The sequence below is a fragment of the Egretta garzetta genome, unplaced genomic scaffold, assembly GCF_000687185.1.
Source record: "Egretta garzetta isolate BGI_Z169 unplaced genomic scaffold, ASM68718v1 scaffold35, whole genome shotgun sequence".
In the NCBI taxonomy this organism is placed as follows: domain Eukaryota; kingdom Metazoa; phylum Chordata; class Aves; order Pelecaniformes; family Ardeidae; genus Egretta; species Egretta garzetta.
The window spans coordinates 2,031,533-2,045,985 of NW_009259730.1; the positions used below are offsets into that span (position 1 = coordinate 2,031,533).

General features: G+C 40.4%; 1 protein-coding gene across 3 annotated transcripts in view; it reads left to right on the top strand.

Annotated features, from left to right (window-relative positions):
• DTNA (dystrobrevin alpha) overlaps nt 1-14,453 on the top strand; it is a 93,743-nt gene that overhangs the window by 45,767 nt on the left and 33,523 nt on the right. For 2 of the 3 annotated variants that reach the window (XM_035894935.1, XM_035894936.1), the window contains exons 9-13: nt 2,684-2,692; nt 5,197-5,277; nt 7,170-7,259; nt 12,772-12,849; nt 13,481-13,573. In XM_035894935.1, coding sequence (XP_035750828.1) covers nt 2,684-2,692; nt 5,197-5,277; nt 7,170-7,259; nt 12,772-12,849; nt 13,481-13,573 — 351 coding nt within the window. The remainder of the gene's footprint in view (nt 1-2,683; nt 2,693-5,196; nt 5,278-7,169; nt 7,260-12,771; nt 12,850-13,480; nt 13,574-14,453) is intronic. The other variant, XM_035894937.1, reaches the window with a different exon arrangement.

Below are 14,453 nucleotides of genomic sequence, written 5' to 3' on the forward strand. Positions count from 1 at the left end.
TGACTTTAGTGGACCTGTGGCTTCACCCAGCCCCGAAGAGTTCCATGAGCCTGCATAAAAAGTGTGTCTTTAATTGCCAAGTCACTTTAAGAGGGTCTATTATCTTTATATTTTGATATTTTGAGAAAGCAAAATTTTTTTTTCAGTATAGTACCTTGTGTCACTGCTTTTTCTCTGCAGGAGTCAAGAAACTCAAAAGCAGAGAGAAAATGTGTTTGTGCAGGGTGGGGAAATTATCACTTTGGATTTATTTTTCCTGAAACATGTCCACCATCCGTAATGGCAGTTGCTCAGACTTTCTCATTTATCAGTTTGTTTTACCTTTGATTTATGGGTCCTTAAAAAAGCTAAATTTTCCATAGAATTCAGGAAAAATCAAGACATTGGTTGGAAGAATTTGGAAAAATTATTCCAAAAATAATGTCTTTAAAGTATTTCTCTTATTCTGATATATTTCTTAAGAAAATATCTTTCACAGCCATCTTCCCAGGGGCTCTGACTGAAACATTTCAGGCAGCAGCCATGGAAATCATATTTGCATGCTGTATATCTGTATTACTGGCTGCTGGAACTATTCTGGTCTGTAATTATTATACGTATTTACTTTTGTCAGTACCAAATGTTTATATATAGCATCTTTAAGGACAAGTGCATGCTGGCCGTTGTGGGCCGTGCAAGATCTGGAAGGGTCACCTAACCTCCCTGACATTTTAAGCATAAAGTCCTGCTGACGCTCCTCCTCATGTGGTTATAGCAGAACTTTTTCAAGGCATAGAAGAGTGCTCTGCTCTTCAGACACAAGGTGCCTCTGACAGACACGTAGTGCCAAATCCCTGTTAACACTCAACTGTCGGTTAAGACCCCTGCACCTCTTTATGGAGGTGTAACGGGAGGATGTTGGGTTTTGGAAGAAACATCCGGAGTTGGATCTGCTGATCTATGCCACTACTGTGCATGGTGTAAAAGCCTGGCTCTGCTGGCAAGTCAGGGATAATTTCACAGAACAGATTTTGGCCATCCTTAAGAGAAATGGAAAGAGACAGGGAGCATGAAACTGAAAGAGAAGCCTCTGTTCCCTCTTGGCTGGAGGCCCTCAAAGGCCTGGGGGTATGTCAGAAGATAACGGCTAGTGAAAACTGGGCTACGGTGCATTTAGGCAAGGCAAGGGGAAGGTACCACAGTTGAGTAGGATCTGTTGCAAATCTTTGCTGTGGAATTAACACCTTCCCTTCATCCTAACTATACAGACATAATTTAGAGTGATTGGATGTGAGAACACACCACCATCTATTTTGCTTTATGATAGAGTTCTCTTTATTCATAAATTGAAGGCAATGTAACTTGGCGAAATATATTGGCTATAATGATACATGAGTGAAAAACCTGTAAGTTGTGGAGGTAGCATGATCTATGGCATAATTCACATAAATTAACTGAGGGGCGAGATATGCTACAGTACCTCATTGAGAATATCTTCTTGCTGGTGTGATTTTTATTTTTAAACATAATGGAAGTTGAGAGAAACAGCTCCGGGCAGGAATCCAAGCAAAAAGGGTTTTATATGTGCATTAAATGGAAGAATTTTGGCAACAAAACAGCATCCTTTTCTTAGCTTCTAGCTTAAATGGGGACAAGTACTCTCTGCATTACTATACAGCCTTTCCTTTTCATCATTCTTCTACCTTTGAGTGGTACCAGACAGAAAGACCGCATGGGTTTCCTGCTTTACTGGTGCACAAAAAATTTTCAGTTAAGCCAGAAACACATCTAAGGCTCATCTAGAGAAGTAGTTATCAAGGTGTCATTAACCTGATGGAGGAACTGCCCCCACCGATGGAGGGGTCATTTTTCCTTTCTACACATAAGATTGGCAGCACAAAATAAACACCAGGCTGCAGAGAGGGCAAATGGCGTGGCCAGAGCATCATGGAGGTATTTTTCAAATGCATTCTCCACTGGCCTGACTTTGTTTCCATCTAAGCCTGTGGGAGCATTATTTTTTACGTCAGTGTGAAGAGGTTAGACCAGCATGGAGCCCTTTGGAAAATTCCTCGTACTTAATTTGGTTTATTACTGTGGGCATGTGTTATGCCACAACATGGCTGTATTATGTAGCATATTTCAATAGTATTAAGTGTTTTCTGCCTCCTTGAGGAAAGCTGAGTGAGTATCATCAGCTCACTTTTATCAGAACACTTAATCACTCACAGAAGTTTAGATATAACCTCAGAAAGATATACATTTATAGCCAACAGCTGAGTTTTCCTTTGCTTTACCATAAAGTCTGCTGTTCCTGTCTTCTCACATCACACAACTGTATATGTATGTTTGAACATCCATTTGATATTCAAGCTGAACCTGAGGAATGTTAAAGTGGGCATCAACCTCTAAGAAACTTGCCTTGGGAAAGCTCAGACTAGTTTAATATAGTTTTCTTTATATAAGAATTGACAAACTAATGCTAATCACAAAACCTTAGCAAAGCCATGGAGTTTATAGATATTTGTACACGAGAGTAACTCTGCATATGTAAACAGATCGATGACCTTTTATGCGTAGAGGTTCCCATGCTGTTTGCAGATTCAGGGTCAAAAGACTGTCCAATGCACTACTTGAACCACATGCATATTAAACTGACAATTTAATTAATGATCTTTTTTCCATTTTGTTTTGGCTGCAAAAGAGATACTTGGTGAGTATTTTTCTTCTTTAGTACCCTTACTGGAGAAAGAAGCTTAGAAAAAATGCGATAATCTCATTATTACCAATCCTTAACTTTTTATCGGAGACCAGAGCCAAATAAATAATTGTCTTTGAATACAGAGACAGTGAAAGGGAAGAGCTCTTTTGGGGACTAGAAACTCTCTTCCACTCCTATTTTGAAATAAAGCTTAGAGAAGACTAACCCGAAGTAGGTGTCTGCTGAGGTCCATGGGTGCCACATACCCACGTCCTTCTCAGTCAGCAGAGGTGGACTGGGTGCAAGGCAAAGCAGAGCCCAAGCTCTGCCAAGGGAGCACTCCTCCTGCCTCCTTCTCCAGGACAGTGCTGAGAACCAGCCTCTCCTCCCTTCTCCTCTGCTGTTTAGGACACGCCAGCCCAGGGTTGGACCCATCTTTCAGAAACCCCAGCCTGCGCCCAATTAGTATTTGAATGTGTTCTCTGGCCAGTGATTGCATTGAGAAATGGAAAAATGCAGTAGTCACATGTAGTTGGTGTGAACTATTTCTCCCAAATCAATTACTAGATTACAGTTCCCAGGCAACAAAATACCGGTTGCTTACCCATTAAATAAAACTAGATGGAAGTATTCTCTCAAAGTCTATTTTCAAATCTCTGTATTTCAAGACTCACACTGCAATGACTTTTCCAGTGGATCGGCTCTGATCATGGCCTTATCCAAGCTATTCCTAGCTCTGATGAAGGAGTCCATGAAAAATAGCATTAAACACTTCTCCATAGGTACATAGGGCACAAAGTGCTGCTTCTCAAATTTGTGACTGACCAGAACTGGAGTTTTTCATGTGTGTCTGCAGATGCATGTGTTAGGCTAAAACTGTATTTTCATATAAATAAATAACATGCCAAATCTTACATCTTTCCATTCCCAGTTTTAAATTTCTTTAAATTGCTGGGGTATTGTCATGCTGAGAAATCTGTTTGGGCTTGTCAAAGACCACGTTTATGCTTGTTTTCTAACAGTTACAAAATAAGAAAGAAAACATATTGTAATAGCTTACTTCTGTGCAGAACTGGCTTTCTTCATTTCTTACAAATGATTTGGATGACCGGATGTCTTTCACAACTGGAGCCCAGTGATTATTGTGCAGATGCCTACTATATTTTGACTTGCACATCTGCAGGATTCAGAAAGCAAGACAGATCTTTCACAGACCTTAAAGGGGATATTGACCAACTTGAAACCTAGGCAATTTGAAGTCTAAATTATATGTGGCTTCAGGTTCTGCTCATATCTGATTGAAAACCCTGTGATTTTGATAACATATTTTTTAGTTTTTCCAGAGTGTCTATATCATTTACCCAATGTTGCATAAGAAGTCCATTAAGAAGGGGAAATTTCTCCTTGATGGATGCAGAAGGAAAAATTATGCACAAAATATTTTTTAAGAGTAGACAATAAAAGAAAGCAGAGGAAATATTCTTTCTCATTTCATTTTTAGTAAGAGCAGGAAATAAAGAATGTAATAATAAAACCATCATTCTTAATGGGTCCTCTTAAACTAGGCACTTATTTTAAATTTTGATTTGGGCGTTTGATGTACCAGTTGAAAAGCTTTGCAGTTAAACCAGTTTAGCTCTATACGTATTTTATTGGATTCTGAGAGTAAGGGTATGCTGTGGTCACTATGTGGATATGGTAGCATGGAGCTTGGCACCAGGGGTAACCTCATGAAAAGATGTGTAATTTATTGGCAGTTACCCCCTGCAGACCTACATGCTGCCACAGCGAACCTGCTAGCAGTGCTCAGCCTAGCTGGTTGAAAGCAGTGACTGCACCCTGGACTAATGGCAATAGAATCATAGAATCACAGAATATTTTGGGTTGGAAGGGATCCCTAGAGGTCATCTAGCCCAACCCCCCTGCAGTGAGCAGGGACACCTCTAAATAGATCAGGTTGCTCAGAGCCCCGTCCAACCTGGCCTTGAATGTTTCCAGGGATGGGGCTTCCACTACCTCTCTGGGCAACCTGTTCCAGTGTTTCACCACCCTCATTGTAAAGAATTTCTTCCTTATCTCTGGTCTAAGCCTACCCTGTTTTAGTTTAAAACCATTACCCCTTGTCCTGTCACAGCTGGTCCTACTAAAAAGATTTTCCCCATCTTTCCTACAGGCTCCCTTTAAGTACTGAAAGGCTGCAATAAGGTCTCCATTATTATTATTATTATTAGGGTTATTTTGCCAAAGCAGCAGGGAAAAAATGAAGCAAGTTGCTTAAAACTTCAGAACACACAAAAGCATTATTTCCTTGCAGGCCTAAGTAACAGTGTGTTTTTATCAACTTCTGCTTAAAAACACAACGTCTTTAATTTGGAACTACTGCTACTTAAAGCAGAAGATGCCAGTAGCAATGTTACTTTAAACAAGCAACTCGTTGAATTCTCTGTAAATACTGTTGCTGATGGAGGCTTTTTTTGTGCAAAATGAATGCAACTGGATATTTTGCCTTCTTCTAGGCCCCCCCGACCTGTAACCAGCATGAACGACACGCTCTTCTCCCACTCTGTTCCCTCAGGAAGTCCTTTTGCAAACAGAAGGTGAGTTCTTATCCTTATTTACGTTAAACCATTATATGATAGTGGCAGAGGTTTCCATTTTCAATTCCCTCCCAGAAAAAAAAAACCCACACACAAAATAAACAGGCGTGAGCAGAGAAACGCCTTGGTTATTTTGGACTGATACGCAGGTATCTGGATGGAGAGCTGGAGTTAGGGCACCCCAAGCTCCTCACAGCAGAGCACAGAACTTCAGTTCTCATCTGCACCTTTATGTCCCGCTAAAATGTGCTCACATGCAACCGGGGCGCCCTCCCAATAGGGGCTGAAAATGGGCTGCTGGTGAGAAGCCATTTTGTAGCAGCACTGGGAATAGGAACTGGGACATGCCGTTGCCTACTGGGAATGTCTGCATCGTATTGCAAGATATGATATGAACAAAGAGAAAATGTGTTCATACTTGCAAGATAAAGCAACACAGCCTTACTCCTGTTAAAGCATTCAGATTTTCACTAAAGGCTACAAGAGAGAAGGAGTAGTCTTGGAATATGGTGACCGCTGAGCAAACACACCAGAGAAGAGTCGTCAGAAACATTAATCCCAAAGAGAAGGTGCTTGCAGCTGACTGTGTGCATTTTGGCTCAGTATTTTGGCTCATACAGCCAAAATGTGTGTGTAGCATTTGCTAGCTGTCTCACCCAATCTGTGTAAGCCTACCAATGCACATAGATGAGAAAGTGGCAGAAAAATAGCTTCCCTGCTGTATTGGGGAAGATGAGCAATGTGTCTTCCTTGGTTGCATTTTTATTGCTTAGTTCCTGCTGTATGTGTCAGAGCTTCAGCGTTCCCAAATAACCAAACAATCTCTGGGTATGCATGGCTACGTATTTTAACACCAAAACCAAACCCGCAGTGTACCACATTGCAATGCCAGAGTAAAGACGGTTTTCTATTGCTTTGATTTATGAACTTTGTTACCAGGAGCAGTAAACTCTCAGTGTTAACCTTAGTGCAAGTAGCTGCTGGGTGTGACTGAGATGCTTGTTGAAAGCCAGTCCCAAAGCAGCCCCCAGGACTGGATCTGCTGCCTGTACAGACAGCGAGGCTGCAAATGCAAATTTATTTCTGTTGTCGGACTATATGGGATTTTATGTGCAAGCCAGAGACAATCTGTTTGGGGCCTCTCCAGGACAGGTCATTAAGAGCAATGCTTTGTAAGAGTGTAGCTGTTGCTTCTGTTTATCCCCAAGAAGTCCTTGTGCTCATTCAACAAAAGTATGCTTTGCCATTTAGGCCAGGGACCTGCAGTAATAACCACAGCACTATCTGCTTGTTTTTCTTTACATATGAAAAAATCCTGATTATTTCACTGTTGTGTTCTTTAGCAATTCAACCGGCTGTCTCTAACTATCAGGATTAAACATACATTATTCCTGAACCTTTAGAAGTCCTTTTCTCCTAGAGGAAGAACTCCTTGGTGGAGAATCCCCTGAAGGCAGGAGACAATAAACATACAGCCACCCCCCCACCCATAGGTACCCAGACTTCCCTATAAGTGGATAGTATGACGTCCTTGTGCAGCTAAAAGTTTCCATGATGCAGCAGTCAGTTCTGGCTTTTTCAGAGTTAGCAGTACCCTGATGTGTAAAGCAATTACATTGCCTGTATATTAAAAGTTTTGTGACTTTTGTTTCATTGACCTAGCAGGATTTTAAGTGTTTGACAGCTTATTCTCATTATTTTTATTTTCATCTCTTACAAATCTAATTTGTATTTTTTTATTCGAAAGAAAAAGCACCCTACAAACTGTCAAGTCAGTATCCTTTCTAAATGGTTGCAAATTGCGTTTATGGTAATGAACCCACTCTGAACACACTGCTCTCTGTGTATACTTTTTGGGGTATTAACAAGGTTTCGTTGTTTGAATCATTCAGGTTACTTGGGGGTATAAATGCAGCCAGTCCTGTGGCTGATGAGCATTCTCTTATAAAGCTGTATGTAAATCAGCTTCACAACAATTCACGGTCAGTATGAGAGCACTAACCCACTAATCGCCATAGTTCTTTAGCTCACGCACTAAATCATTAGCGATTCTGCTAAACTACTAGAGATATTCTTTACGGAAGGCTCTGGTGGGCTAGAGGGTTTCTGTGGCTCTAATTAGTCTTTTGAATAGACTTCCTGCTGGCTCTGGGCTTTGCCAACTTCTCTTGCTTCTGCACAGCTCAAATCTTTCATTTTACCCTTTCACGTGGGATTAATATTCATGTTTCTACTGGAAGTTGGAAACACTGGTTTTGAAAACCGAAAAAACTACACCTTTATGGTTTCATCGTCAGCGTATGACTTGCCTGTTGCGTTATTGACCGAGGAGCGAAAGAAGCTTGCATGAGAGCCTGGAAATGCCGCCAGGTCTCCCAGCCAGCCTCCTCTTCCTCTTCCACGGCTCTTGCTGCTGGTGGTTACTGTTCTGCAGTTAGCACCACTTGCCAATAACCTTCCCCAGACCCCTTTGCTTTGCTTTTCAAAACGGCCACAGAAAAGGCGGATCTAAATTCTACTGAAGCTAATGAAGACTTCCCATTTACATAGTGAGCTTTGGATTTGGACCGATGCCTCTGGTAGCTGCACCCTTTTTCCAGTATTCCCTCTCATCTTAGTGACCTAAAGGGAGAGCCTATTTCATTCTGCATAAAAGAAATATGCAGTAGGATAAGAACAGTTCCCACATTTTTTGTACTGTGGAGTGTAATGACCTTTCTTCTTTTTTTGATTAATCCATGAGCATTAGCTATAATTCAGTAAGAAAGTACTGAGACCAAGGTACTTTTCTGCTAAATGCCAAGTTCTTCAATCTGTATTAGACTAATAACAGTACCTTAATTCATTCTTTCAGGTTTTACTATTATTATTGCCCTGGGAAAATCAGGCCTCATTAGTGGGAGCTCATCCTCTCGTACATCAGAGAAACAGACTTTGACAGCTCTGTTTGCAATTGTGCTGATTTTATATTAAATGCTCCGTGATTCATATTATAATAAAAATTGTACAAACTCAGGGTAAAATTTCTAGCTGAAAGTAATCAACGCTAAAAGCTCTGCTGGCTGTGTTTTCACTGCAGATAACTTATGGTTACTTTAATTTGTGTTGCAATCTAGCCCAGAGATTTCAGATAGCTTTAAAGGAAGTTTTTATGTAATTAGAATGTTTATTCAAAGGAGAATTGGCATAGATTGTCACTTGTAGCGTTCCCATGGTATTTATTTCAGCTAGTTGTGTTGACATAAGAACATAACCATTCGCAACCAGTTTTTCCCTGTAGCAGCAAATGCTGAATTCAGCACACCGGCTCGTTCTGCTGCTGGAAAAGGATATGGTCTCATAAGTTCAGCACAATATCATCTTCATTTCTGGATTCATGGGTGAAAAAGGGAAAAGAATCTTATTAGAGGAAAGATCTTTGACTGGTAAATACAATGACAAATTGTGGGGTACAGCTGAAAGAAGATTGAACATTACATATTATTTGCAGTTTTAATTGCATCTGAAGCACTGATTTTGGGTAGGTACATAATTATTCCAAAGCATAAGGGAGGTCAGATTTAGGCTTTCCCTGAGATGCTTCTTAGTTTCTTCAAGCCACTTCAGAATTGAAGTCTGCTTAAAATTTCTCTGCTTGCTTTGCTTAGTTTGAGCCACCAAGTCCATCAGAAAGCTTTAATGAGGAGGTTGGCATTACAATTACAAGCTCCTTTCTTCTAAATATACACAGCGTGGAAATTGAGATCAGCAATAAATGTGATTTTCTTTTTTTTTTGTGAAACAAAAAATCTGTGATCTGCTCCCAAATACCAAATCACAGTCATTTGCTGCCATGACAGCTAGTATGTGATCAAAACCACAAGTCCTGTAATTTTTTTACTGTAGCTAACGTACAGTTTTTGATCTCACATTTGTTTTTGTGATCTCCGACTACCTAGAGGGCAGCAGAACAAGGGAATGTTGCTGCAGAGCAGGTAATGACCTTGCAAACCCAATGAATAACATATGTCAAAACAGGTAAATTGAGCATTATAGAAACTTCTGCCCAGTCAAGAGGAATAACTCTATACCCTGAATCAATGTTTTTCTTCCTTATTCGGATTCTTTTGTTCCCCAGCTGCAGTCTGTCAGTGCTGCCTTCAACTACATAGCTACCGTAGTAAAGGGTACAATCTCTTTCACTTTCTTAAGAAATAAGATACCAGATTATAGGACTAAGGCGAGATAAGATGAAGCAGAACTTTTTTTTTTTGGCATTTTTCTCAGCCCCCCGTCACTGCGAATACATTTAGTTCTTCTAAAGGAGTAATAAACTGGAATAAATGGAGTGATACAGCACATTCTGCTGAACTTGAAATTACTTGGCAATTCTGTGATAGATAGGAAGAATGCACTACGGTGTCAAATGTCCATAGCCAAGGAGAAACTGAGTCTTCTTTAATGCTGAGTCAGAGTAGCTGGTGCGTTTTTTGAACTCCACATAAAAGCTAAAAATAATTGGATATTCTACTTGGGCATAGCAAGAGACTAGGCCAAATTTCTGGGTGACAGCTAACTTTAGAGCAAAATATACTGATTGTTGCTGTTGTCCATGTTTCTATCCGTAAGAAGTGTGGTAGACTTGAACTGCATGTTGCCTTCATATGTCATGTTCAGAACAAGATGAGAATCCTCCTTATTTCATCAGCAATATTCTACCTGCTAAAGGAAGGGTTTATATGTCTGATTGTTGAGTAGCCAGGTAGCCACTGAAGAGGGTATAACATTTACACGAATATTGTTAGGTCTACATCTTTGTAGACATCTGCTCGGAGTTGGAGGTTCTGTCTCTTAATTTGGATGAGGAAGCATTTTTTGGCATTTTACAAAATGTTCCATTTTAACAGGAATATATCTTTAAAAGATATGTTCCAGTTGGAGGACCCAGAGAAACTCACTGTGGCCAAAACAATCTCTGGAGTATTAGCTGTATTTTGGGGAACATGTGCAAGATGTAGGAACAACAAGAAGGATAAATGTTAGCTCTTCCAAATCAAGGAAGGCTGAAGGCAGAAACATGGACAAAGATCGAAGGGATTATACAAGAGGCAGCCTTGGTATCCAAAGATACTGAAGTTATGAAAGAATTAGTAAGCACCTGGAGGATAATAAACCAATGAGAAATAACCAGCATGGATTTGTCAAGAACAAATTATGTCAAACCAAACTAATTTATTTCATTGACAGGATAACGTGTCTAGTAGGTAAAAAAGAAGCAGCAGGCATGATACAGGTTGACCTTAAAAGGACTTTTGACAATAGTCCCAGAAGTACCCAAAGGAAACATGGACTGGGGGAAATTAGTATAAGAGCAACACTGAAAATCAGTAATTACATTTTCAAAAGTTTGCTGTCATTCTAGGAGGAGGACATATCATCTGGGATTCTTGAAGGCTATCCTAAGTCAGACACTATGCGCTATTTCTTGTAATGACCTAGTGGGAGCAATAGAGTGAGTGTATGCAATTTGTAGATGGTACAAAGGTTGAACTAGTTATGGGAAGGAGTGCTTGGAGAGCAGTTTCTAAATTAAAAAATGAGCTCAGTTGCAATGGTAGTAATTGATGTCCAAATGATCTGAAATCAGTTAGAGGAAACTCAGTAATTATAAGTGGAAAGTGCTGTTGCAAGGAAGTAAATAATCAAATAAAAGATGGAGCATAATTGGATGGACAGAAATATTTTAACAGAGGACCTAGCAGTTGCAGTGAACCACAGACTAACTGAAGTCAGCAATACGATTGCTAGATTGCATCTGACCCTGGGGCATCATGTGGAAAGCCATTAAAACTCATTCCCTGCAGGAGGAGACATCTGCCTGGAGGTTTGCACCCAATGTAGGGCAACAGCATGGAGACCAGTGTGCTAACCAGTATGACAGAGTCCACAGGAGACCCCCAAACATCAGAAAAGCTTAGAAAACATAGCTCATGAGAAGTTTGCTTAACCAGCTAAGAAGGAAACGGACATTGATAGACATATCAATTGCTCAACAAGTAATGTTTTCTTGCCCGTCTCTCCACCCTAACTCTGTTGCTGTGGAGCATAGGAGGGGAGAACTTATGGTTGGTAGAGGGGGCATCACACTGCACTGTGAGAACGCAAAGCATAAAATCTGCCCTGGGGTCTTTGGTCTCCCATTGTGGCAATTTATTTGCTTTAAGAATCAAAAGCTGCATTTTTGGCTGAAATGGCACACCCTGTATGCCTTGAATGCATTTTCCTTCTGTAACTGGGAAGAAAACATGGGTGGAAAACTTATCCTTCTAGATGGCATGGAGCATGTTTATCTGTGTGGATATCACTTCAGTGGAAGCGCAACACACATAAGTAGCATGCTGATGGGCATGGAAATGTAAGCAAGCATTTTTTCTTGTGTAATACAGCATTTCATTCAGCTATCTTCCAGATTTATTATAAATCAATAGGGCTTGTGTTCTTAGGACACCCTTCAGTACCATCCTTTTCGGAATTCCTCTGCCAACCTTAACCTCCCAAAAGGAGGGGAATGGCACACACCTCATCTTACATGAATTCCTTCTTTGTCCTAATATTAAAGATTTTGATCTTGGGTCCATCAAAGCCACAACTGCTCAGATTTATCATGCATCACATTTGTGCAAGCTCATCTGCCTGTACACACGCGCATACCCCCACATCCCTGGATGCACAGGTGCATGCATGCTCATGCACCCATCTTTTGATCAAAGACATTTACAGTATCAGTAGCCAAACCAAAAAATAAAGGTGAATAATTTTTATAATTTTTTAAAAAGAGATTTTTTTTTTACTTGCTTTGTTGTTTCTTAAACCAAAAGTGCTGCAGCATGAAAAAAACCTAACATTTCAACATCTCCATTTTTAGCCAGTGTTATCTTATTAACATGGATATTTTATCATTGGGAAAGATGCAGTTACTGCAATCCATTAAATACTGTAATTGAGGAAAAAAAGTGGGTTTGGTGAAGTATATATATATTTTTTTACAATCAACAGAGGAACAGTACTTCTGAAAATTAAACTGATGTATCCCATCACTGGATCTAAAAAGTCATTTCCATAGATTATTGACGCTATCTTATGGCAAATGTGGAGAAAAGCTATTTGGCTGTTATGGTGAAGCTTTCCCAGCTCGAAAGCTGCTTTTAAGGTGATGTTTTATCTCGGACTCCGCCTGGAAATTCCACAAGCCTTCAGCTCTCCATTTGTGAGAGAAGCACATTTTGTTTGTCTTTTCTGCAGTGAAGGCACTATAGTTTGCTTTTGGAGAACAGGAGGGAAACCTCTAATTCCTGACTTTGCATTTCCTTAAGTTTTCTAAAATTTCTTTAAAGCTTCTGTTGCTAATTTTATTCAGTCCAGGGCACTTGAATGAGTTTCTCCAAACTCTGTTCTGTAATGAATTTCAGACATCACTGTTTACCTTCTTCTTAGTTTTCCTGTCTTACTAACTAGCTCTCCTTCCAAGAATACTGAAGTAGAGCAGAGCAAACTGCTGGCTAGGGCTGCTCCAGCTTTCTTGAAAGGCAAAGGGTAAGTTAAAGAGAGAGTATGTTCGTAGCTTGCACTAACACAGCTAAACCAAAACCTTTTCCTCTATTCCTCCGGCTTTTAATGTGTTCTATAAACATCTTCCCTGAGAAAAGTGCTCTAACCAATTAATCCAGTGAGCTAAGTAGGGCATGTTTAAATATATTTATGTACACCTGGATGCGTGAGGTCTTGATCAGATACTTCCAAGCAAATCCAACTTGTGATTTCAGTATGTTAGTCATGTGTGTAACATGTATATTTAACGTATATATGCAGTACATAGTCTATTAAAGCAAATAGTGTCAACCTCACAATCTGCTGTATTTTGAAATAAATGGTGCTGTACAGCTCCAGCCCCTGGCCTGATCTGGCATCTCACTGATTCCTGAGGCTGACTCTGTAATCGAGTGGGATTCTACCATCCACAGCCATTAAATACTTAACATATAAATTACAATAACAACAAAATAATTTGTGCACTTGTTTGTTTTGGTTTTGATTTTTTTTCCTAAGAACACTTAAGTATTCATTCCTAAATTCCCATTTCGCAATCTTACTTGCTCCTGCTTTCTCTGTTTATTTCCCTCTGTCTGTCCGGACCGCACCCTCTCTCCCCCCGTCCCCTTTTCAGGTTACAGTACAGCCTCGATGTTGCAGACAGGCTGGCCGATGAACATGTACTCATCGGGTTGTATGTCAACATGCTGCAGAGCAACCCCGCACGGTTAGTGCAGGTTTGGCACCTTTGGGGAACCCAGGCAAGGGACGTTGGTCGCCCAAATGCTCTCATTGTTTCCTCCTGGCTACAAGCTGAAGCAGCTCTTTACGAGCACTAACCTAAAGGGAATGCCTGTGAATATGGGGTATGTCCTCCCAAAGCTGGGGAATTGTGGCAATTGCTGCTGTTCTCTTTAGTTATGTTAAATAGCAAGGTATTGCAAAGAATTGCTTGGTTAAGAATGGCTATGCACTTTCATTTGGCATACCATGCTCTAGTCGGTGCAGGACTGGGTGATGGTACAGAAACCTTCATAAAACAATGACTAACAAGTCTGTTTTCAAGGTAATAATTTTTTGAGGTGATATGTAATTTGTAGCTTCACCTTACCTTGAAAGTAAGAAGTGGTAATAGTATGTAAATGATAATAATAGCAATTTGCTTATTAGCCTAGTGAAGGAAGGAGTTCATGTCAACTTTTACATACATCAGGCATTGTTTTTAACTCTGCCTGATTTCTGCATTGTTGGAATCTTGTGTGTGAATTTGCCCTTATCTTTCATTCAGACTCAGGCGTGATGGGTTTTCAAATGCATGTCTTGAACATGGTTCATTATTTCTGCTGGAGTGAATACGGAGCTTTGTCTACTAAACCCACCTGCCGTCCCAGCACTTGCGGATGGTGGCATCGCAGCAGGCCACCCTGGGGAGGGGAACTGCTGGTTCACCTCTCCAAGGGCAACAAAACTCTAGACTTGGCAGCCCTGCACCAGCAAGGTGGTGAGCGGCGTAGGGTATGGCCCTAGAAAATGTGGCACTGAACAGAAAACTGTACAGTGTTTCTAACAAAACTGTGCTCGCAAGGTTTCTTTTGCTCATAAAGAGC